This window comes from Chrysoperla carnea, chromosome 4, assembly GCF_905475395.1.
Source record: "Chrysoperla carnea chromosome 4, inChrCarn1.1, whole genome shotgun sequence".
Taxonomy (NCBI): Eukaryota; Metazoa; Arthropoda; class Insecta; order Neuroptera; family Chrysopidae; genus Chrysoperla; species Chrysoperla carnea.
The window spans coordinates 48,583,297-48,611,007 of record NC_058340.1 but is presented as its reverse complement, the minus strand read 5'-3'; the positions used below and the strand labels follow the sequence as shown (position 1 = coordinate 48,611,007).

At 29.5% G+C, this 27,711-nt stretch overlaps 1 protein-coding gene across 6 annotated transcripts in view; it reads right to left on the bottom strand.

Moving 5' to 3' along the window:
• LOC123298556 (probable phospholipid-transporting ATPase IM) overlaps positions 1–21,209 on the bottom strand; it is a 43,345-nt gene extending 22,136 nt beyond the window's left edge. For 5 of the 6 annotated variants that reach the window (XM_044880589.1, XM_044880588.1, XM_044880590.1 and 2 more), the window contains exon 1: positions 210–638. In XM_044880589.1, coding sequence (XP_044736524.1) covers positions 210–594 — 385 coding nt within the window. In that variant the 5' untranslated portion in view covers positions 595–638. Of the gene's footprint in view, positions 1–209; positions 639–21,099 lie in introns of those variants that run through there. The other variant, XM_044880593.1, reaches the window with a different exon arrangement.
• Positions 21,210–27,711: the final 6,502 nt, after the last annotated feature.

Sequence of the window (27,711 nt, the reverse complement as noted above, 5' to 3'; positions counted from 1 at the left end):
TTACTCTCTTAATTGATCGATAAGATACCCAAATTTTTGATTTAATAATATGTATCGTTAACTACAACATACTAAAAATTTGGATCATTTTCTACTAATTTATTTTTTTCTATTACTGGTGAGGGATCCTCGTTAAATAATATTTTTTCAGTTTTTAATTTCAATTAAATAATCAAATTCATTCATGAAATTGACATGAAATTACTCACCAACATTTGAATATTTTCTATGGAAGTCATCTTTGGACGGTGGTGTTTCGGTACGATACCGTCTATGTCGTCGCCATATAACAAGTTTACTAAGTAATGAAAGTAATGATTTACGAACACGATTCGTTCGATTTAAACTAGAATCCGATTCACCACTTAAATTACCATCACTTAAACCACATGGTGATGAAGTACTATTGTTTCTGGACGGTTCTTTATGTTTACGTTTTTTACGTGTATGTTTATTTTTTTTCTTTGATGTTCGTTTACACTTTTCATTGTCATTGTCATCCCCACACCCATTACTTCTACCTACCCCTCTAGTACATTCACCATCACCACGCTCTTCATCGTACACTTCAAATACTTCCAGTTCTATCTCCATATTAATGTTTTTATTATTTTTATATTATTAACTATAAGTCCAATATTATTATTAAAATTTTTTATTTTCTTGTTTTTCATTATTAAATTTCACTTTTAAAAAGAATCAATTAGTTTTCTTTTTTCTTTTTAATAATTTTTCTTTAAAACATTTATTTTATAGGTACTTTTATTTATTGCTCTTTGATATTTTTTTTAATTTCCATTATTTTAATTGAATTCTAGTTTAAAAAAAATTTTTTATGAATATACTTTTTTCTCTAAATTTATTCTAGGAGATGACCCCTAACTTTCTGCGTGTAGTAAATAAGCTCCTGAGTCGATGTGGGGCATTTTTCTCCCATAGGGCATATACAGGATGCCCACGGTGACCGTCAATTAGAAGTTTCTGGAGAACCAGGCATAAGAGAAATATGAAAATTGGTATTTCACCATAACTGCTTGGCATATATCTGCCTTAAATATTTTCACATTTGCGACAATTCGGGTTTTACCGGAAGTTGATCCTAAAATCTTCATTTCAAATGGAATGCCCTATTTATTTTTACATCAGAATTATTGCCTCGCTTAAGTCAACAATTCTGAGTATCTTTTGTAATAAAGTCGCCTCCCTTAATCTTTAATGTTTTCGTAATAAACGATATTTATTGGAAATTTTAATGCAAATGCTCGTGTGGAAAAAAGACTGTAACCTCCATGCTAAATTAGGTAGAGCGTTCATATCCGGCTTATTAAAGAGCTAAAGGGGGCTGCCACACGAAAAAATCATCAAGATCCTCTTTGAAATGTCTGAAATATCACTTTCATTCAACAAGTGATAAATTGTTGAAAAAGTATGATGTGTTTTAAAATATGCCAAAACATTAACTTCGTTAACTTCGTCATTAGCAACAGGCTTCGGAAAGTTTCTTTCTGCACTTATGCAATTATTTTAGGCGGATTTATCCCAAGCAGTTATGGTAGAATACCAATTTTCAGATTTCTATTATGTCTGGTTCTCCAGAATAAGGTTTTAATGGGCGGTCACCCTGTATATGACAGAACGGCCATTTTCAAGATAGAGAGGGCGTTTGGAAGCAACGGTAAGCCAAGGATCCATTTTTTATAAAAAGTACAACTTAACCGAATAAACTCAAGTGCCATTTTCTTGTGACAACATGTAATTTTATGAAAAAATAGTGGCAGACACCGCAGATTGGCAGTATGACGGTAATTAGAAATCAAGCGTGAAATAAGTTCCGAAAACTGTTGTAAAATAAAGTCAATTAAAACTGAAATAAGTTTCTGCGCTTGCCAAACAACTTCCACAAAACTTACACATACTGGCAGACATTAATTTTCTTATCAAGAAAATCTGCTTAATTTAAACTGTTCTTTTGTCTCTCATTAGTAACGAAAACGAGTTATTTTCTGCGCGTATCTCATTTATCTTAAAAGAAAGATTTCATGAAAAGGTGGATAAGGACTCTTGGGACATACTGTATAACTAATAGAGAGCTTAAATCTCATTAGGACCTCATCAGAAATCGGATAAAAAACCATATTTCAATAAAATCAATATTATTATATTGGAATGGAGAGTAAGGGTCTTTAAAGGACTTTTATATTTCCCTATATTATACTATCTCTTGCACACTTGCAAGATCAAGTCAAATGGGCGCAAGACAAAGACAGGAATTTCTTTTCAATTTAGTTAAAGTTGCATTGGAAATTTATAAAGATAATTATTAAGTTTTCGATTTTGACCATATGTTTAAAGGAATTACAAGCCGAATGCAAAAAACTGAATCTTCCTAGCAAGTATAGAAGATATAAGGTAGTCTTAGGGGTTTTTTCGCCTTTGTAGCTCAGTTGGTTAAGGCGTAACCAACGAGCTCGATTCCCGCCGTCGCTACAAAAATTAATTTAATTAATAGTTGTGATGGGCTGGTGTAGTGCATGGTATATGCATGAAGGATATGTACTCAGCCTCTGAAATTGAGGAGCTGATAAATGAAATTATCAGCGGAAAAGGTGGTAAAACACATATATGGTATCACAATGGACTTTATAGCCTAAGTGTGTCCTTCGTGGACAGCCAATATAACCTAACCTAACCTAGGGGTGTTTTTTTCCTTTTTGGGAAGGTTTATACGTAGATATTATAGCTTAGGCCCTATTCTAATATATAAGAAATAATCGGTCCAGTTTTTTCTGCGTGAGACAGCATGCATATGCAAATCCGAAATTTCATACCCATTAAAACTCCAAAATTTATGTCAAAATGTCAAGAATGAATAAAAACACGTCTTATCTTAATCCAAATGTTATTCTTAACGTACGTTAAGAATAACATTTGGATTAAGATAAGACTAAGATAAGGTACCGACAGTAGGTAAATATCTCAAGATTGGCGAGGCTATTTCAAAATTAATATCAAATTACCAGGATTATGTTATAAAAGTATTACTCACAATAGGAAAGTAATTTCGTAGAAGCATAAAACTATACAAATTTCACAACCATTAAAATAAAATAGCAATGACGCATTACTTAAATTATTGATCATGGCTGTGGCTGTATGTTAAATGCGTCACCATTTCACGTAAAACGCGTTTTGTTTATGTAACAATATTCTTGGGTGATTTTACAACAATGTTTCGCTATAAACTTATCTGTTTATAGCCTGGAAGTTAAAAACAAAAAAATATATGGACGTCTCATATATACAAGTGTATCGTATTTAAAATGAAAACATCTCATATATTCGTTATTTATAGAAATATGGATTGGAAATTTTGCATACAGAGTGATGGGCTTAGATCATATATTTTAAAGTGAATTTTCAAAGGTGATGGGTCACATTTTTTAAGATACTTAACCGAAATCTGAACTTCAAACTCAGCCTACTAGCCTACAAATTGACAAATAGGGTAGACTCTTAATATTTTGCCTAGCGTCAGAGATGATTAGAGAAAAACTATTGTAAAAAGTTTCTTAGAATATTTTTTTATACCCATAATCCGATTTTCATCACAATTTGTATTTTTAATTTTTTAATTATTTTGGTATACACTTAAAATTATTACTTTATTCATGTATTTGAATAATAACACTATTAAATTATCAATTTGTCCAGTTTTTACCAAAGCTAAAACATCATATTGGACCAACTTCTTCGGGTTTCTTTAATAGCCAATTTAGATACTTAAATACGCAGTGGACATTCTACTGTGTTCATGACTTTGACCTACAATTAAATGCAAAACTAATTTTTTGCGAAAAAAATGTTTTAGACAAAAATTGTTAGTTTTTTTATGAGGATCAACTTTCTAATTTAAAGTGTTATTCTATCTCTTATAGTTTAGATCTTAATTGGCTGTTAAAGAACCCAAAGAACTAGGTCCATTCTGATGCCAGAACATGATGGCCCCCAACAAACTCTGCAACTTTTGTTAAAATTATTTTTTATTGGTTAACAACAAAACGAGACATTTTGATGTATAGATTAAAATGGTCAGCCTGTATATACTTGAAGCGGCAAAAAGAAATATACTGTTGACACAAGCAACGCACCTTTAGTTCGAGCACCAGCTTGTATTTCATAAATAATAACATTTTTCAAAAAGAAATAAATTGCTTAAACTTCCTGTGTGTGTATATTGATTGAATTTTTTTCAAAATGTATGTCACTAACATACATGTCAATAACAAAATAATAATAGCAAGTGCAATATTTAACGAACGCACATTATGTATTATGCTACACAGATATTATATTTTCCTTACACAAGCATGCTAAGCACTTTCTTTCCACACTATTTTCCGTTCACCAATTGTAGTCGTTATTCAATGGACAATTCTCCATAGTTTGGAAAATGTTACAAAACGAGAGAAGTAATCCGCTTTTAAAATTGCTATTTCTAACGCTTGTTGCACAATATACTAGTTCAGGCCCCTTTTTACAAAAAAAATTTTTAAGGTACACACTTGGTGACCATGGGAATAGGTTAGAAATGTTATCAAAAACAAAAATCCAAAAAAGTTGCACAAAAATTTGCCTTGAACGATCTTTTTGGCTGGTTTTCTGAAAAATTTTGAAAAAAGGCGATTTTTCTGCAATTAATATTAAGCAAATTAATGAAAAAATTTCATATTTTGTAGATATTTAGTCATACTTCGACCTGAGGGGGTTCATTTTGGTCACTAATCCCCTCAATTGTCAACGACGGTCCATTAATTTTCAAAAACAAATAGGTATAGACCCGTTCATATTATTAATAAAAATTCGAAAAAAATACCATAAATAGTACATAAAAAGTGCTTTCTACTCATGCTTTTATTATCCCACCCAATCCGGCCATACAAGATACAGGGTCGGGTCATAGCTCAAAATACGTATTTTGAATTATTTTCAACTTTCTCATTTCATTTTATCGAAGAAAATAAATAGTTTTCCCAAAAAAACCGAAAACAAATTCTTTCAAAAAATCCAAATTTTTGTTAAAAAAGATCGTTCTGGGGCAACTTTTTTGGATAACATTTCGAACCCATCCTTCATGGTCACGAAGTATGTAGCTCAAAAAAGTTTTTTTCTTAATAGGGGGCCTGAACTATACCTACTATTCAACAGTGGTCCTTGTATGCCAGTACTTTAAACAAGAAGAATATAACATGAACAAAGTATGGTATAATACGCAATTTGAACATTATATTAATATCCTTGACCTTTATGTTAAAAACTGATTTTGAAACAAGGCCAAAATAATTTTAAGCAATTTAAATAAGATTTCACTGCTTCAATAAGTCGACAATTTATTAACTTTTAATTGTTGCTTGTTCAGATTCACAATTATTACATGTAAAATTCATAGTTTTATTACTATTAAATTGTTGTCATTCACCAATAAAAAAACCCTGAGCCACAGAGCTCCAAAAATAAAGTCATATTTTATCCTCATTGAAGCTTTGTTATTGTAAAATAGTTTTAATTGAAATGTGATTTTTGTCTTTTCATGTTTTTGAAAACATGTAAGTACTTAAGAATGTATGAGCACCAAGGCAATTTTAAATAAATAGCTTGATTTTCTTTTTATATGAAGTTGGACAAAGTCTAAATCAATTCTGAAAAATTTAGGATCGGGCGGGGGTGTGCCCGATTATTTAAATAAATAAATGACTTGAAAAGTAGGCATATTTAACATTGGGTTCATGGTAAAACGGTAGAAGGATGATATGTTTTCATTGATTTCTCCAAAAATAGTCTTTGGAAATTAAAAAAAAACTATTTCAATTAAAGTCCGTTGTGCCCGACTAATTAAGGATGTATGAGCATGGTAGTGAGGACACAATTTAAAAAAATATATTTTCAATTGTGATGGTGAATTATGTTATAACTTGACCATATAAGACGAAAAGTAAGATTAAAATTTTTCGATATCTGAAGTAGTTTTTAAAATATTGAAAATTGAAAATATTTCGATATTTCGAAAACCAAGGGTGATATCGAAAAATTGTATTCTTATTTTTCGTCTACATTCATGAAATTATAACAAAATTCATCATCAACTAATCACAATTAATGGACGAACAAGCAGCAACTATCAAGTATCCGTTATTACGTTATTACCATTTTGAAACAGAATTTGAAACAGAAAAGTTGCATATTTCTTTCATATGAAGACTACCTAAGAATGATCTTTGTTATATCAGTACATTAAAGTCTAGATTAGGCCTAATAAATCAAGTTTTGGCTGGCCAACCCTTGGTCAGGGCTATATATCAAGTCTGTTTGCCAAACTTTTCCCAAACCCTTGCCAAGGCAAATATAACAAATCTTGGTTGATCAACCCTTGTCCAAGGTTTGCAAAGACTAATAAATTAAGTCATGGATTGTCAGTTCTTTCCCAAATCTTGGCCAAGGCCAATGAAATCAAGTTTGTTATTAATTCAGATTTTTGATTTTTTGCATTATACTTGAAGAGGGAAAGACCGTTAGAGTGAAGGCGTCTCACTGACCTTGAAGTAAGTGCACATAAAATTATAAAATGTTACGTCATAATATACATAACAACAATCATCAAAGGAGTTGAACGAGGTAAGCACTTCACACTAAGCATGATATCATAAAAAATACGGCCAGTGCTTAAAATAAAAATTTGGCTTGAGCGAAGACCAGATATGAAAACTTGAAATGACTGTAACAATTCAATGTTTATTCTTGGCCAGCCTAGTTTCCAAGTTTGACCCGACGATTCAAAATATCCTCTCAAACGTGAAACAACAATAGTCTGAATGTTTTTTACTATAAATTATTTATTTATAGGCATTTTTGATTAAAGATATGGTTAAACTTCAGAAATATTGTAGTTAATGGAATGGGCCTTTATCCTAAAATTTTTTTTATTGCTTCTAAAGACGTTCGTTATCAAGCCAAAAAATCGTGTGATATTAATTTTTGGATAACTATATATCAATAACTACGAAAATATGAAGGATTTAAATGTACAAATAGAAAAAAAGGAAAATAACACTTGGTGACGTCATAACCTACAATTACCAAAGAGAATATATATCAAAAGTTGTTTTGCAAGAATAAGATGTATATCAATCGATTTTAATTTTGATATCAGATCTTGGCATCTATTCTCTCACATTTTCAAATTTTAAGGAAAGATACTTTGAAATCGATATCAGAGCAAAGACTCTATTTTGTAAGATCTTTTCAAATGTGCAGAGACGTAAAAAGTTCTTGTTTCATTACTAATTTGTAAATAAGAACATTCTTTAAAAAATGTAATCGACCGCAGGATCAGAGTCAATCTTGTCCATACAATCGTCGGCCTTTTCTTATATAAATTTGCCAACCCTGTCGTATACTAACATAAATGTATAATAATAAAAAGTATGTGAAAAATGCGAAAAGAATACTGACGAAACAAAAACATATTACATATTCATTTTTTGTGGGAATAAAATATTATTGTTTGAGTTATGCAATGGCATCCGTTATGTCGGATTTATACAATTTATAGAACGCTCACTGTTATAAAGATAAAGTTTAAGAAAGGTTAAATATATAATAATTACTAGTTTATTGTTTTTCTCGATTTTCTTACTTAGAAAATAAACTTATGGATGGTTTTAAACGCTTTAAACCTTATATTACAGGCGCCATATCATATGTCGTAGCTGATGGTGCATATCTTGTTTTGTGAAAATAAGACCTACATTCTAATGTTTAAATTGGACATAAAATTATGATTATGATATAGAAGAAGAAAGTAATCTAGTTTTACAGCAAATTAGTATTTCGATTAATTTTATGTCATACTATTTATGTTGATACACGTTCCAAAATTTCAAAGACATTTATACGGGCTAATGTATTTTGATTAATGACAGGTGTTAGCTGATTGTGTTCAATTTTTTTTAAAGAATCAGATTACTGAAGCGTACTAAATGCTGTAAACGATATACCTTAGATTGCGGATTTACCTTCTTCCATGCTTGCATTATTAGCCAACGTAGCTTTAAATAACTTTATTGACCTCCAAATCCTCTGCTGTTAATTTACATGTTTCATGGAAATCTAATGTATTCGATCAGATCTAGGCTTAAAACTTATAACCATTGTTTGGAGGATTTTAAAAATACATTAATTGTTAACGAAATATTATTCTGATTAAAATTTTCTAAATTAAAGTAAATCTATTAACCTTGGTTTTATTTGTTGAACCCATTCTAGGATTTCGTGTGAATGACTATATTTAACTAGTTAAATAAACAAATTAGACTATGCCTTAAAATGCCCTACCTTACCAAATAAAATGATATATTTCTCGGCATAGTATAACAATGGTATAGCGTGTTGGATTCAACTTAAAAGTACAAATTTTAGGTGAAGATGTAGTTAGTAGACACGCATTCTCTTTCGATACGCTTACTGCAGTTCAGTGGAAGGACATATTCTAATGAAATATTCATACGTTATTAGTATGAATACTTAATTAAGTTATGTCATGAAAATTAAAAGAAGATGGCAAGTACAGATTATTATAAAATTTAATAACTCGCGTTTTTGTAATAATTTCAAACCATTACTGTCGCCTAACTCTATTTGAGCCCAAGCTTTTCTAGTTGATCTACCATACTCCTGCTAATTAAGCTCGACCAGTTGCTTATCTTCTTATTTTTAACCCCTGAACTAAATAAAAAAGGGGTGTTATAAGTTTAACCGCTATGTGTGTGTTTCTGTCTGTGTATCTGTCTGTCTGTGGCTTCGTAGTGCCTAAAGGGGTGAACCGATGTTGATTTTTTTGGTGGTGTTTGAAAGGTTTTTTAATGGAGAGTGTTCTTAGCTATGGTTCAAGTGCAAATGTAGGGTTCCGTACTCGAAAAAAACTAAAAATTGGCAATGAACTTCCAAATCGGCACAGTTTGGAAAACGCTTTAAAGAAAAAGGCAATTTAATGGAGAGTGTTCTTAGATATGTTTCAAATGTGAGTTTAGGGTTTCATACCCGAAAAAATTGACCTGTTATCTCGTTAATTCTCAAAACATTGAAGTGTAATTAACCGTATTTTACAACGCCCTGTATAGTTAACAATTTAATTAAGAATTTAGTCTAGAAAATAATATAAAATATATTGATAACATGAAGAACCTATTAATTAAAGTACATAAATCAAGAATATAATAATTGATTAATTAAATTGTTATATAATACACTGTCTAGAGAAAAATTATCGGTTTTCCGATATTGTCTCGTGCAGCAAACCAAGAGATCTTCGGAACGCCTCGGATAGTATTGAGACTATATGTTTTGCAGTGCCACAAGTACGTTCCTACCTCCATCTAAGATTGGCCTTTCTTAAATCCTCTTTAAGCAACTTGCAGTTCGCAAACGGAGCCCCCGAATTTTTTGCATGTTCGTCGGATTTAGAATTTCCTAGAATGTTAGTGTGTCGTGGTACTTATACCAGATTTGCATGCGTTTGTTCCACCAGCTCATTTAAGGACGTTCGGCAGTCCTGTGCTACCTTTGAGATCAGGTAGATGGAGCTGAAAAATTTTAGCGCTGCCTGGCTGTCGGTGAAGAAAGTAATGCCGCTGCACATTACAGTGTTCAGTTTTATACATTCACAGATCTCGTAAATAGCCATCACTTCCGCTTGATGCACGCCATAGTGATCCGGCAGCCGGAATGATAGCCTGAACAGCTTAAGTAGTTCACAAATTGATCGACATCAATCAATTAACTGATAATCTTTTAACGTTATGATTTAATATACTCTAATCATTTTTCAATTTAGTACCTCTTAAGTAATGACAGTCCTGAAAAGCATACGCCATTCGATCGACATTTAAAACTGTTATTAGCAACTGATTTATAAAATGACTAACCACAATGTGTAACAAAATTTTTTGTATCCGTATTCTACAAAACAAAGTGGTGAAAACCGCAATTGGATTATTTGTTTTACGAACAGTATTCATTCATTAATGTAAATAATTTATGTAACCAAACAAAATTTTTATAATGCGATGATGATGTTGAGTCACGGACATACTAAGAGCGCAAGTGATAATAAAGATATTAAAAGAAAAACGAGGTCACATCACACTGTAAAGCGTAAATGTACGGAAGTATAAAAATCAATTTATATACTATGTGAACATACGTAAATATATTTTTATTTCTACCACCATGTATAGACTAGAGAAATGTCGCATCGACAAAAATATTTATATCCGGCCATGGTTGGATGCGTCTCACCACTCTAAAAATCCGCAAGTATTGAATCCTACGAAATTGGAAATAAATTTCGATAAATAATCTATAAATTTAGTGATTGGTAGTTCTTTAAAAAAAATTGAAGGTAGGTAAAGTTAGTTTTTTAAAAATTTAGTACTGCTGATCAAAATTGGCAATAGATTCAATAGTTTTTGAGGAATTTCGGGCCTAAAGCCTCTATCTATGTTTACATATTTCATATGAGACTGTAACTCATGCCAGGCTTAAATTTTATTGTCACATTTAAGATGAAGACACCTTCACATTTTCGTTATTTATAGGAATAGCCCACCGTTGATTAAACCTAATTTTCTCCCCAGAAACCACAAGAAGGGGGAGGAGAAGGGGGAAGCCTCGATCTCGGGTTCTGCAAAGGGGTCCGTAAATCGAAACCACGAAAATGTATATGCCAACTTGTCCATTTTTCATCAGTACTTTTTCAACCGCTAGTACCGACTGCCACTATTATTAGACCGTGGGAAAGAAAGGTTGTTTTGTTTAATCTACGTATACAAACTTGAAGCTTCATGAGTGACTTCCTTTTGGCTTTTGGCGAGTCTACCAACCTTCTTTCTACTACTTTTTTCGAAATTGAATTTGTCGGACACTATGACCACTTGATAACATTAAAAATTATTAAAAAATAAAATATTTTGCCCGACAAACAATGAGCATGTCTACCGCCTCAAACATGCTGTACTTAAGTATTTTGTTTTTTGAATAGAGATATTTCACTTTTGCTGAATTGTTTAATAATTATTAATATTATCAAGTGATCATAGTGCCCGACAAATTCCATGTTGCGTTTTCTCAGACCGATAGCTTAAATATGCCGTTATCAGGTTTATCTGAAAACGAAGCACGTTTCTGCTTTATCTCAGAATATAGAGGTCGTTTATGATTATATTTTTTTGTATATCCAATTCTCGTTATTCATCGTATTCCAAAGAAACAAATTAAAACAGATTTTTTATTTTATTGTTTAATTTTTTTTACGCTTAATTAATTAATTGCTTTCTTAAGCGATGAATAATAATAATTATAATAAAGACGAAAGGGGCGAAGGGGTCCTATAATGATGGTATGCTATTTCAAGTGTATACTACTAGAAACAGATGTGTTCACAGTGTTTTAGTATTTTTTATAAAATGTGAAAAAATCAGTTTTTAAGAATGTACGAGCGACAGGACAATTTTGGATAAAATGCTTGATTTTTTTATATGAAGTTGGACTAAGTTCAAATCAATTCTGAAAATTTTAGGGAGGGTTGCCAGATTATTTAAATAAATAAATGACTTCAAAAGTACGCATATTTAACATTGGTCTTATGGGAAAACGGTAAATGGATGGCATGTTTGCATAGATTTCTCCAAAACTAGTCGGTGGAAATTAAAAAAAAAACTATTTAAATTAAAGTTAAAATAAAAAAAATAAAAAACCGTTATGCCCGACTAATTAAGGATGTATGAGTACGGTAGTGGGGACACAAATTTAAAAAAAAATATATTTTCCATTTTGATAGTCAATTGTGGTATAATTTGACAATATAAAACGAAAAGTAAGAATACAATTTTTCGATATCGGAAATAATTTTCAAATTATCGAAAATTGAAAATTTGGTTTAATTATTTAGCTTTCGATATTTCAAAAACAAAGGCAGATTTCGAAAAATTTTATTCTTATTTTTCGTCCACGTTCATGAAATTATAACAAAATTAATCATCAAAGTTGAAAATAAGGAACAAATAATTTCAACCACAAGTCTAAACTTGGCGCTTGTACTACCTTATAATAAAAACGTTAAAAAAAATTGTTATTGCGTCTCTAGGAAAATGTTTATGTTGCGATATTTGCAACGCAAAGATATTATTATCGTTTTTAGTCTAGTCCAGTGGCCAGTTAATCGCGGAATTTGCAGGCATATACAAATTTTGTGTCATGTTTAAATTAGTCTAGTCGATGCAAATCCCTCCCGGAACAAATCTAAAAATAACGCAAAAAGACCTAATTTCAGCGTAAAAACTAAAATTTAAATAATGGAATTAGACTTCCTGGAGAGGGAAAGGGAGCGAAAAACAAAATACTTTTTTTTTTCATCTTTAATTTTTCATACCGGCACATTTTTTGAATGGAGATCATTCTAGACATCATTACGCTTCCAACTGAATATCACACGTATTTTTACGACCGTTATATCTATATTTCACCAATTTGAATTTGTTGACTAGACTACATGGACATGATCAACAATTAGTACAGTAAAAGATGTTACAAATAAAGGAAAATGAAAGAAATCGGTCGCATTTTGCTAAAACCTGATGGAATGTGTTTCTTAGGTGTCAAATATCATTAGTAAGGCATGAGTTAGTGGTGCAAATGTTTATAATTAATTGTTAATAAACAAAAATTTGTTAATTCAATGTAACGATCAATGTTAAAGATATAGGCAACTTGAATTACGTATACGTTATACATAATAGTTTTCGATTATTTGGCACTTAATATTTGCGTGATACAAGTTGCCTATTTACTAATTTTTTTAATGAACTTTGACATTGATTGTTTCAATGAAAAATTTATTGTATATTAATAAATAGAAACATTTGCACCATTAACTCATGTCTTACTAATGATATTTGACACCTAAGAAACACATTCCATGAAGTTTTAACAAAATGCGAGCGGTTTCTTTCATTTTCCTTTATTATCCGATTTTTGTAACATCTTTTACTGCACTAAATTTCATCTATACAGATTTCGCTAAAAGATAGTAAAATAGAATCAAGTTCTATAAGTCTGCGTAGTTCAAGATGTGAACGACTATTTATAATTAACCTTAATAAAAAATGTTTATTCCAGGGAAATATAATAATATTTAAGAAATATCTGTCTGATATAAATATTATACATATGTGACAACCAAAACACCTACTTAATTTTTTAATTTTTTGCATAAAGTAAATATTTTAAATATATATCAACTGTGTGAAGATTTTATCATATATATTCGAAAATATCTAATTATATCTGATCTTGATATTGTTAAGTAATAAAATTAATCCAGTATGAAATAACAATACTATATCGAAAATTATTTTTCGATATATCTCATTTAATAATTCATTTATTTAGAGAAAATTATAATTACATAATTAATCCATATTGCCTATGACTTTACAGTTTCTCATGGTAGCTTATGGTTATCTGCAAACTGCACGCTTTCTAAAAGGTTTTTTTAAATCTCTCTAAAGATCGATTAGATCAGAATTCGAAAAGGTAAAGACTCAATTTTGCATTTATATTCCTGTAGGATAAAAATAATTTCTCATGGTAAAAAGTAGTCTTTGACTAAATATATTATGAGGTTAGGAAAACGTATCTAAACTACACTGAAAAAAAATTAAAATGAAGTTGGCCGTTTAATATTGAAATAAAGTAAAAATACTTTCAAACAATTGCCTAACGATTGGAACAAGTACAACTAAATATTTGTATTTACAATAGAATGGGAAGAAAAGAAGTAAAAAATTGTCGTGAATCCGCCCGGTGTGCTTATTTTGCCGCCTCTAATTTTTCGCGCTAGATTAAGCCCTCACACTGACGGAATTGTTGTTTCGCGTTAATATTAAAAGAACGTTAACAGTTTGCGTTAAAATTAGCTCGCGGCAACATTAACAGAAGTTAGTGATCGTGTTCTCTTACCTAACGTCAAATTTTTGGGTACCTGTTGAAGAATTTTTACAGATTTATAAGCATACTTCAGTGAAAGCCAGATTGAAACTTTACGCAACAAACCCCCTTTCCGCAACTCTTTTCGAAACTCTATGCCTATTTGCAACTCTTTTCGAAACTCTATGCCTATTTATATTGGGTAATAGTATAATTAGGTAATTAAAATTTACAATGCGGTTTTTTACGGGAAAATCCATATAAAATTAAGTACTTTATTAAATGCACCGATTACCATTGTTCTTGGTTATTTTAGTCACTAGTATATAGTAATATTTTAGTCAGTAAATCCATAGAGTACACATAATTGGTATTCGGAAGACGTTTTAAGAATAAACTGATTTAATAGTCTGTAAATTTTTTATAATTAAAATTAATTTCTCAAATAATTCGTAAGTGTTTAGCTCTTTTGTTCAAATCCTAACTTGTTTTAGACATTACACCTCTTCAGCGCCTCTCTCCCCAGCAAATTTTATAGAAAATTACTTCACTTTAAATATACAGATGATTTTTTAAGTTTTCATCCTGATTTTTCGAAAATGGAATGAAATCAGAAAACGGAAAAACACGTATCGGTTCATTTTCAAAAGGACTTTGTTATTTTAATTAGAAACACACACATTTTGATAGCAGATTTTCTTTGCCGCAAAAAATGCATTTTTTGTTTGGAAAACTTTTCTCTTAATCTCAATTTTGGAACAGATATTTTGAGTTTAAGAAATTTCTTTTTGAAAAAATCATTCTGAATAAATTTACTGTAAAAAGTGCGTAGATTATCATTTCTTTAGAATGTATACTTTAATTATACTTATTTCCTGTTTTTAATGAAAAATTTTTTCTCTTGCATGATAATATTTCTCTCGATTTCGTGTAAAATGAACAAAACAGAAAGAATAAAATAACTTAATGTTTTGAAGACTATGAAAAATACAAACTATGAAAAATTATAATAAACGGTTTATTTTCAAGAATTTTCCATGTGTATAAATCATCCAGAAACGCTAATTATTATGTTTTTTTTGACATTTTTTTATTAAATTATTAGCAAATAAATATATATTTATTTTGATTGGAAATTTTTGATATTAAATTCACTAGCAAAAAAAAATGGATTCATTTTTATAGGTAACATAAAGCCTATGATTTTTTTTATAAACATGTCTTTTAGAACCATTTAAATGAATTAAATTGAAAGTAAAAATTAATGATAATGATAATTTTTAAATAACTTTCTACACAGTAAAGTAATAAGATGACAGTCGATGGGAATAGAATGCGGCATTGGAAGTTTGTAAAAAACCTAGAGAGGCATATAGTTTTATAAATGTAGCAATGACGTCATTAATTGTTATATAGCAACAATTAAATGCAGCAATACAATATATTGTATTAAAAATATAATCAAATTGGTTTACTGTAAGATTTAACTAAAAACTAAAAAAAAATATTTAATCATTTTAATAAATTATTAAATAAATTTTGGTCTAAAACAATTTATCATCATATATTATTAATTAATCAATAATTAATAAACGAATCATTATTACAGGTTAGCAAGGAAAATGAACAGGTGGAAATATAAAAATATTGATTCGACGAAAAGAGCTAGGTCATACTACTTAATATTAGAGAGAAAAATAGCATTAATTATATATCTTTACCATTTAAAAAAAAATAAAATACCTATGAAAATTTTTCAAATACACAACACGTGTAGAAAAAAAATTATATCCATTATAAAGAAAAGAAAAAATAATAAAACACAAATATTTTTTTGTTTTAAAATCAATATGAACAATTTAAAACACAAAAATTAGCATAATATGTGGTAATTTGATTAACAACAAATAATATTTATAAGAAATTTCACGAATCAATTATATATATACACACTTATATCACTTATTTATTCTTTTTTATTTGTTTATAAAATATTATGTTATTTATTTATAAAAATTATTTTAATTTTTTTTAATATCGTAATTGTTAATATCATTTTTAAATAAAATTTTTTAATTTTTACTGCAATATAATATCAAATTGGTTTTTTGTAAATACATAAAGTATTCATGGTAAGTACAAGACTATTAGTTGGGCATATTGACAGAAGAAGGTACCGGTCAGTGGTGCTCTTATTATTTTAGTACATATGTACTAAAAGCTTATGTTATGATATATGCATACAAACCAACCGAGTTTACCATCTAACAATGTAGTTCAGTACAAAATTAAAAGATGGCACTTCATATATCACTTTTGAATTCAATTTTTAGTGCGTCACAATTATTTTTTCTTTGGCGTAGGTTATTCTTATAAACGCTAAATAATTTATTTTTCTATGTAATATGTTGAGAAATAAGAAGTCACCAGTATTAATTTTTTAAGAATAAATTACGTGGTTTATCATTTATATGCATTTTAATGAACCTATCCAAATTTGATTTTTAGTAATAATAACTTAAGTTTGTATGATAAAGTAACAAAAATATTAATAATCGATTATACTACTCTAAGATTTCACTAGAATTCTATGACGGCACGTGTGACCCAAACATTTTCGCTCTATTTTGAATTAAATGCTCTCAAATTTAAATGTTGGCATCGTGATACTTACTCTTTTCATTACTGATATTATAAATGCGAACATAACTTGGTCTGTCTATCTGTGTGTTACGCAATCTCGCTTAAACTCCTGAACCGATTTAAATGACATTTGATACAGAGGTAGTCAGAACCTGAGAAAGGGCAAAGGCTACTTTTTAATGCGAAAAAAGGCTGTAAGGAATTGAAATAGAGAATGCAAATTTTTTTGGAAATTACGCTATTTTTAAAGCTAGAAGTTTGAAACTTATTTTTTAGGCTTCTGATTAGATATAAATAAATATGACATTCAAAGTTTGTGAAAATTTTAATCTAAAGGGGGTAAAAACAGGGTTTTATGTTAAACAAAAGCTACAGAGTTTGATGAAGGACGTCATGTCCTGACATCAGATCGGACCTAGTGCTTCGGGTCTCTTTAATAGTCTATTAAGATCATTCTAGATAAGAGATGGAAAAACACTTTAAATTAGAAAGTTGATCTTCGTAAAAAAACTAATATTTTCAATCCATTTTTTCGAAAATCGTCAGCGGAAATGTGACTTAAAATTGTGTCATTATTGCATTTAATCGAAAAAAAACACGTTAAACTACGGAAAAATGATTTAGCCAAAAATCACCACGGGAGCAAGTAAAGAATGTCTCAGATCTCATGTTTGTCACCCTTGGACGACAATGAACATATTTTGGACTACAACCCTAAAATATTTTTAATTTACATGCAACCATCAGATTGACACATGGAGACGCTAAGGCTACTTTCACCCATAATCACAACTGCTCGTTTCAGAATTTAAATAACCAAATGTCTAGTTTGATTGGACTACAATGACAGTCAACAATTAACTTCAGTGACTTTTAGTTGACACACACTAATAAATTTCATAACTCATGAGAATTAAACTGATATATACGTTACCATACACATATAATGTGAATAACATCGTTTGATTTGAATAATTTACTTGCATGCTATCATTATTTAAACATTTTTTATTTTTATACCATGTATACATGAAATATATCAAGGTATACTAAGTTTAATCTCAAGTTTGTATAGGTAACGCTTTAAAATATTGATACTAAGAACCAAATTTTGGTGTAGGTGTTCATAAAATTCCCTATTTAGTCCATTGCCGATTGTCCGTCTGCCGATCTGTCTGCCTGTCTGTCTATCAACACTATAACTCAAAAACGAAAAGAGATAACAAGCCGAAACTTTTTGCTTAGAATGTAAAAAGTGACCTCGAGTTCAAAAATGAACAACATAGGTGAATTGTGTCTTGTAAACCGTTAGAGATAGAACAAAAGTTTAAATGTAAAAAATGTTTCTTAAAAAATAAAAAACTTTAAGAGTAAAATAATAAGTAATAAGAGTAGGTTAATTATCTCGTAAATTAGGCCTTAGATCCTTAGTCTTTTAGACCTCGCACAAATTAGATGTAATCTGCATTTCGGTCAAACTTTTTCAAATTTTGGCAAATAATAGTTTAAGTCATTCTAAAGAAAAGTCCCATGGTCACAAGTCATGAAAATGACAGGGTTTCATGTTATAACTAAATTAAAGTTGGAAAATGTACTTATTTGTATAATAAATGCTTATGTGTGTATAGGCAAATACATATACAGATATGTATAACTACATGCATACGTGTGTTTTTTAATTCTTGTTTTCTGGAAGAATATGTTACGAAATTCAAAGAAGAAGCAATGTTAAATGTTCAGTGGATCAATTATATGAATTGTTAAGATCAATATTTTCAGCTACATTTATAGTATATAATCTTTGACAATTAAATTACAATAATTTTTTTTACATAAATGAGTACATTTTCCAATTTTAATTTACCGATAACTTGAAATCCTGTCATTTTCATGACTTTTGACCATGGGAACTTTTATACAGAATGACTTAAACTATCATTCCCCAAAATTTGAAAAAGTTTGACCGAAATGCAGTATACATATAATTTGTGCGAGGTCTTTTGGCAAAGAGGCAAAGGGCATTTTCTTCTTTTTTTTCTCAGCTTATTCAGGAAGCGAAGAGGTCTACAGTCAATTATGAAACACCCTGTAAATTTCAATGGCAAATCGTTGAAATAGTGAAATTAGTATATGATGTGGGTGTAATTATTATATATGGTAGAAAATTTTATACATATACACGTGCTAAATTTTAAATGATTGTCATTAAATAATTACGTCATAGATAGGTAATGGACAAATTCGAACTTTATTTTTGAATCAATCAACGCTGTTAAGTAGTTTTAAATTACGAAATTTATTAATATTAATAATAAATTGTATTTATAATATTTATTCCATTGTTTTTTTATTGTAATTCTACTAATTTTACACTATAGAGGAATCTTAATTTCAATAATTTGCTGACAACGAAATCCGATTATAACAACACAATTGAAATTTTGTTAATATTAATCTAGACAACTCATATTTTTTTCGAATTGCATTTTATGAAGGATTTTTTCCTACGGTTAAACGAAGGATCAATTTCGAAGTCCCAGAAATAAGCTGTTTACGGAAAATATCGATTTGATCGTGGGTTTGCGGGAAAGTTTATCTCGGTTATTATTGTTTTTTCGGGGCTCTGTAGACTCTCTGAGGTTACTGAAGTTCTAGTTAGATTAGATTTTTGATGATTTGGCATAACTTGAGGTATATTGCTTATTTTTTTACCCAGTGTTCCGCAATTCTTATGCGTTTTTCAACGAAAAACCAATTGGCAACAAATCGGAAATAATTCAAAATCGATTTTTAGTTAATTGCTGGTGGCGCATTTAAGAAAATGGATTCTGATTAGCATTTCTTATGGATTCATTAAACAAATAATTTCGTCGTATAATGTCAAATATTTTTAATATTCTTTGGATAAAGTTCAATATTTCACAAAATTTAGAGTGAGACGTTCTCTTTGGAATATACAGTCATAGATAAATAATTACCGCTGTCGGATTTATTTGTATATGTATTAAAATATTTTGTTTGATGATTCAAAATGTAAATATTATATCATAAACTGATATATTGGACACACCATACTAAAGTATTTTTACCATCAAAAACAGTAGGTATATATAAATTTTTTTTTTCCAATCATGGTACCTACACTTTTTCATGGAATTACCCGATAAGTCCAATAAAGTTAAGATTTAAACTACCATCAAAACGGAAGCCTATGCATTTTTATACCATGTATATATGTAATATACAAGGTATACTAAGTTTAGTCCCAAGTTTGTAACGCTTAAAAATATTGATGCTACGAACAAAATTCTGGTATAGGTGTTTATATTATCACCTAATTGTATTTAGTCCATTTTCGGTTGTCTGTCCGTCTGTCTGTCAACACGATAAATGAGCAACATAATTAAATTGGGTTTTAGGTCCGTAGGACCCATCTTGTAAACCGTAAGAAGATAGAATAAAAGTTTAAATGTAAAAAATGTTCTTTGTAAAAAATTAAACAACTTTTGTTTGAAACATTTTTTCGTAAACATCACTGTTTACCTGTGAAAATGCAAATTAGGAGCAAATTATATAGTATGCATTGTATGGGAATATCAGTTATGTATGTGTGACATGTATACATGTGTAATATGACAGTGTAATCTACACAGTCTATAGATGGTATTTCAACAGTTAACTTAGTCAATTGTTTGCTTTCACTTGTTTTAAGTTCGTTTTGACATAAATTTGAAGTATACATAGTTAAAAAATATAACTACCCCTAAAATAACATTTTTGAAAATGCCTCGAAAACATAAGATATGGGAAAAAGTTTTAAATAAAAAATGTAAAAATGAAAATTCTATAAAATGATTTCTAATCATTTTTGACGTATTTGCAATAAAAACCGAGATATTTGTATTAAAAAAATCTAATTTATAGTTCAGCCGCATAAAATATGACAAAATTTCCCCCCGAAAAGATCCGCTACGTTTTTCAGTTATGTACATGCTAGAAAGAAGAGATTTTCATCAGTCTAGTACATTTTGATATCTACATTTTTTATTCAAATATTTTTTCCATATCTTCGTATGTTTTCGAGATATTTTCAAAAAAGTGATTTTGCGGGTAGTTTTTTACATTTTTCTATCCCCTAAATAGAAATTAATATTTTTAACTATGTATATCTACTTCAAATTTATCAGGCTTCCGTTTTGATGTTAGTTTATATCTTTATTGGACTATTAACCATTTTTTGGTTCTGTTATTTCATACTAAGAATGATAAAAAAATTTAACTTCGACACACTAAGCTTCGATATATATTGGCCTCAGTTCGTAAGTCTTTTTACAAACTAAATATTTGATCTTAATTTAAAACTGTTAAGATATAATCGACTTTCCCTTAAATAAAATTAATAACAAATATAGAACTTACCTTGAGTATGTGTTCTACGTGAAGCTCGTTTTCCCATGTTTTCAAAAACCATGTAAAGGATATAAAGGTTGTGTATAAGGTATAAGTATTATTTTTATACTAAATATAACAAGAAAATTTTAGATAAAAATTTAAAAGGGCACATTTTATTTTTTTATACTTTATAAGGGCACTTGCATTTTATTATAACTATATAAAATTTTTAATCTTTTATTTATTTTTTACTAGAAACTAAACGCAATAAGGCAACGGATTTTTTTATTTATATTTCTTAATAAAATAGTTTACTTATAGTAAAATTAACTTTTTTTGGTAACTTAAAAAAAATTTGATTTGAAAATAAGTTTTTTTAAGTAATCGATTCACCTATAAATATACTAAATCTCGTTTTTACAAAAAATAATTTTAATTTAATTATGTCAATTTTTTTAATATTATTATTATAGTATTTAAGCCGCGTGTGTCTGGGATTTTGTAGGATGATAAAGGAATGTTGAATTGGTGGCGGCTGCAGGTATGGGGTATAGATTGAAACCCCGGCCATGGGCGGTATCAAATTCGACAGACATAAATTGCCACTCCCATAATTCTGAAACGAAAAAAAACAACAAAAATTTATTAAAAGTAATGTTTGTTTCGAGCGAACATGATAATGACAAAAAATGTTTTCGTGATAAACTTTCATTAATTTGGAAATGATATAATACCTAATATTGTGATTATTGTTTCGAACGAATTAATAAAATAACGCATTGAATTGATTTGAATTGTGTTACACCATACTGAGCGAAAAATACGTTACGCAGAAGCTGCGTTAAATAAGCGAATTATTTTTAACAAATAATTTATTTGTTTAAAAACATTTTGGTACAAACGGATCTGTGGCAGAAGGAATATCATGTTTTTTGCTTTTTTAAATTTTTTTAAATTTAGTAGAAATTATAAATTAGATAAATGTAATTTATCTTTCTTCTTCTTTGGAATTTTTAAAAAGTCAGCATTGAACACCAGGTATATACCATTTCAGAGTACGATCTGCTAATAATTATTAGCAATGTTAATGTAGCAAACTGTTTTGTCACAGTTGTTTCCTTGGCTGACCGACTTCAAAAATAACAATAATTGCAACTGCATTATATTATCGTTATTTTTTTTACTTTTTAGTGCATATTAATTTGTTTTGGATTTTTTTTTTTTAATTCTGATTTTTTTTTTCAAAAGTTTTTTTATTTAAATATGAAAATTCATGAAATTCAACACATATGAAGAAATTTTTGTAAGATACGATAATCGACACAAACGCAATAGATGATTTTCCTTGGAGAGGAAAATTGTTAAAGAGTGTTTGTTTGTCTACCTCACTACAATTTCAATTAAATCATTAATATTCACAATAAAATCACGATATCACTAGTTTTTATTCGACCTATTTGTAAGAATTACACTAAAACAAAATTAATAAAATCAACTGTAGGTATCCAGTGTTTTACATTATTGGCATAATATAGAGTGGAGCCGAGAGATGTGAAATTTTGAAAACCTCCAATTTTGCCAAATAATTTTATTAATCTTAAATTACACAAAAAAGATATCTGGAGTAATTTTCAAAATATTGAAAATCGACAATTTTGTTTAATTATTCAGCTTTCGATATTTCGAAAACCAAGGCACATATCGAAAAATTCTATTATTATTTTTCGTCTATATTCTCATGAAGTTATAACAAAATTCATAATCAAAGTTGAAAATAAGATAAAAATAATTTCAACTCTAAATCTACCCTGCTCTTACATCCCTTGTATGGACGGAGACACTTGGTTTTTTTTCTTTTCTATGCCATTATGCTTATTTGTTTACTTTCTATTAAAAAGTTTTTTTTAAATTTGTTTTCATTCATTCCAAGTGAAAATTTTTCAAAAACTTTCAAAATATGTCGTTTTTTGAGATTCCTCCATAAGAGTCAATGTTTTTTATATCAATTTCGTGTTATTATATCATTTAATCAACCCTTGAAATTAAACTTAGTATATTCACTCTGAATATTACCTAACACTGTTAGTAATATCTTATTATGATTGTCAAATTTAATTACTATAATTAATATGCACAATTTAATACTTTTCTGTTAAACACTACAAATATTAATAATAAAAGAACTCACGAGTGTCTATTAATATAACTACGATTTTTAAATCTAATTTTTAACTTCTCAGTATAGGAAGTTATTGTAATGGATTCGATTTTTGAAATCAAAATTTTCAACATAACTTTACGTTTCATGATCAGGACAAGGCATTAACAGCAATTTGGAGAAGAAGTTTGTATGTGTGTGTACGTACGTTCGTGGTCCTTTTTTGTCGATATCGATTTCGTTGAGATATCGATCGAAACGTATTAACGGAAATATGATCCGAAAAGAATTACGTGTAACATTCGGTCGAGTCGTTTCGACTCGGTTAATTTTTTTTATAACTCTTTATTATACTATGAAGTTATTCGTGTGGTCCTTAGGGTCACTCCAGATCCACCCGACGCCGTGTTATTAAGGAGTTAATTATTTACCCTTCACTTAAATATACTTTTCTGTCGAAAAGTTGACATTATTTCAAACTAGTAGAGTTATTGCGTTATATTTTAATAAATTATAATAAACTTTCAATGCGAAAAGTTGAGATTAAACGTTCAATACCACATCTTGTTGGACCTTTCCACATCGCTCCTTACATCTGTGAGACTACGATCAATTATTTTTCTACATACACATATACATGCATTTTCTATAATAATAATAATTCGAACAAATCCATTTATCCGAAATTCCCTAATTTTTTTATGAATTCGAATTATAGAGACTCAACTGTACAAATTTTAACCTCGTATTAAATAAAGGAAAGTTTTTATTTTGTATTTTTAAGCCAAATTTAAACCACTCAAACACGTCTAAATTAACATGATTCATTTATACACAAAATACATTTTATTGTAATTGAATTCGTAGTATCAACATACTTATTACTTTGAGAATACTCAAAGTATTCGGAAGTTCAATTTTGAGATAGATCAAATTAAACAGTATTGTACCTATTGCGAAGGGAGATCAAGGCACGATATATCCTTTTCATGGACAAAAGTTTTTCATTGAGAGATAAAACGCCACCGGTTCAATTTTAAAGAAAATGAGAATTTTTGCCCTGATGCTATTAGGCGACGACGGCAAAGTGGTGATCATTGAGAAAATCGAATTTTCTTTTCATAAAATATGCAGTGATTGCGAAAAACACTGCCATTCTTTTTTAGAGTTACTAAAAAAGTCAAATTTAAAAAGGACTAAAACTTTTTCGTGTTTCCCACTGGTAATTCCAATGGTACCTCCAGTTTAGAGCTATTTATATTCTACAAAATTAAGCTTTCGTCGGTGGTTTACTAAACGAAAAAGGAGATTTTAGAGAACCTCCATCGTAGGATAAAATTCTTTCAGAGCCGATCAGAATATACTCCAATGGAGAATAAAGGTGACGGTGTAAAAATTTTTTCATTAAAAGATCTAAAAATCTTCCACGAAAAACCACTTGCACTAACTGCAACATCTGACATCTTAATTTACTTGTAGTTACGAATATTTGACGATTTGATTGAATAACTACGGAATGCTAAGACCCATTAACATAAATAATGCGATCGATATACATAAATAAATTTTATGTATTTAATAAAAGAATTGAATTGTAAAAAAAATTCTTAAAACACCTTCAAATACAAATGTAAACAAACAATGCTTGGATTTGTGTTCTTTGAACATAAACTAATTGTAAAATCATTTAGATTTGTACAAATACTTAATTATTAACGCTGAAATAGAAACTATATTGAAAACAAAACGTCATTTATTTGAACATTATTATTTTGTTACGATCAAGGAGAAACAAGCCGCAAGCCGTTCGTGGTGGATATATGGTTTTCAGGGGTTAGATCAATTCAATGAACTGAATAACACATATTCTGATTAATAATAAGTAAATTTTGGTTTACATTGAATAATTATAGTTAAATTTATTTTCTCCAATTACATTTGTGATATTCATTTTCATTTGAACTCTAAAATTCTTGTTAAACAAGTGAAAACAAACAATTGACTGAGTGAATTGTTAAAAACCCTGTATAGACAGTGTTGATGACGCAATCGTTAGTTTTTTTTACGTCACGTAACTAAAGAAAGATATCCACTCTTAGATAGCCACACACATACTATAAAATTTGCACCTAATTTGCTCCCTCGTGGGTAAACAGTGATGTTTGTCCTTTTTTTATAAGGAATATGTTTAATATAATTTTGATCACTCTAACGGTTTACAAGATCCAATTGACCTATGCTGCTCATTTACGAACTCTACTCACCTTTTACTTCCTAAGCACGCTATAAAAATTCAGCTTGATATCTCTTTTCGTTTTTGAGTTATCGTATCGACAGTAGACGGGCAGACGGACAGGCGAACAACCGATAGTAGACTAATAAGATGATTATATGAACACCTGTACCAAAATTTAGTTTGTAGCATCAATATTTTTAAGCGTTAAAAACTTAGGACTAAACTTAGTATTCCTTGATATACACACAGGAAATTTTTTTTAAATAAAGATATGTTCGGCCTTTTGAAGATTTGAAGTGTGTATTGTATTTGTAAGGAGTTGCTAGCTCATTGGCTATTGGACAATCGATCGATTTTTCGTTGCAAGTCAATAGTTGTGTACTCTAAGCTGTTTTTAGTAAAAAACAAATATAAAAATTAAAAAAAAAAGGTTAAAAACAACAAGATCTCGAGAACAGTTCATTTTCTATAACCTGTTCATGTGGTGCAATTGGCTGAAGTCTAGTCTCCTTCAAGGAAGGCATAGCAATAACAAACACCCTATATTATAGAACTTCACTAACAATAGATAATCGTATTGTTGAAGGCAAATATATTGAATAATGGTGGAAGCGTCGATAAATTGAACGTAGTATTGCGCGTAGAGTGCCTTGCGCTTCTTTTATTGGTGGATAACTACTTTATACTAATTTCTTATATGGAGAGTAAAGAAAATTCTTTACTAGAAGAGGAAATGTCTACCAGTATTGTGTAATATTTGTGCGGTCATTCTGGAAGTAATTTGGCAAGCGGCAGAAATTTTTTCAGTTTTTACTTGATTTACACTGTTTTACAGCAGTTTTCCGGAATTATCCCACGCTTGATTTCAAATTATCGTCATACAGCCAGTCGGCGGGGTCTGCCACTATTTTTCCATAAAAGTACATGTAACAAGAAAATTTTACTTGAGCTTATTCGATTAGGATCCATATCTTTTTCCAGTTTACTATAAAAGTTTTGCCTGCTACTATTTTTCTCGGTTTTAAAAAAATGGATGCTTTAACTTACTGATGTTTCCCGATGGCTAGGGTCCACTTTTGCCCAGATTGCATTACTCCCTCTATCTCGAAAAAGGGCCGTTCTGCCATATATATATCCTATGAGAGAAAATGGTACACATCGACGCAGGAGTTAATTTACCACGCGGCAGAAAGTTAGGGTTCATGGTTTTTTTAACGCGCCATATCCTAGCCTATACCTATTTTAAAAAGAATTTTCTCTGAGCAATACTTTCACACAAATATGAGAATGAGTTGTACAGTGTATGAAATACATTTAACATTTTTATCAAATTTTATAATCTTTTTGTGGAAAGTAAATGTTAACGACCTTACATTTATTATTGTTGTGTTATTTTTTCAGAGATTCGGACATGGTATTCTATACTAGGTACTTGATAGAAGTAGATTATAAAGAAAATTATTATGTACACGCCATTGCTTAAAAATATAGACATTTATGATATGAAAATATATTTTCTGAAAAGTGTGTAACAATCGATATTTCCTGAATACTTTTATGAAAATGACATGACCTTGTGTGATTTCTTTTTTTATAATAAGGTATCAAACTTGATTTTACTTATTAATCCGTAATATGATGCGACAGGTCAAGGTGCAGCATTTTCTAGATTTTAGGGGACTGAAAATTATATCAGTTTTGATATATAGCAGGCTCATGTGCAGGAATCAACACATGAGCCTGGGTAAAGGGTAAAGAGAGCTTAAACCTTTAGTTCATCATGTTAGATCATAGAGATAATGAAGAAGTTTTTTTCTGTTCGAAGGCTTTTAAATCGACAAAAGATTTTGTCTCAAGCAGGTACAGAGTCAATTCGATCGATATTAAATTTCCAGCGTAACTCACTTCGTAACGTCTTCACCGAAGTAACTGTCTCACCACACTGAATAAAACAATTTTACTAGAATATATATATATATGTATATACCTATATATATATATATATATATATATATATATATATATCTATTTTCCAATTAGAGATAAGTACACACAAGCTAAGAATTGAAAACTGAATTTCTTGTATTGGTGGTAAAGCAAGATGCATTAGTTTTAAGAGGCAATAAAACGAAATTGCAATAGTTAAAATTTTTGTTATTGGAAAGTTTTGAAATTGCAATGCAAAAGACGAAAACGATAGGCTATACGCTGCTTATCCTCCATTATAGCACTGGATGTAGTCGCT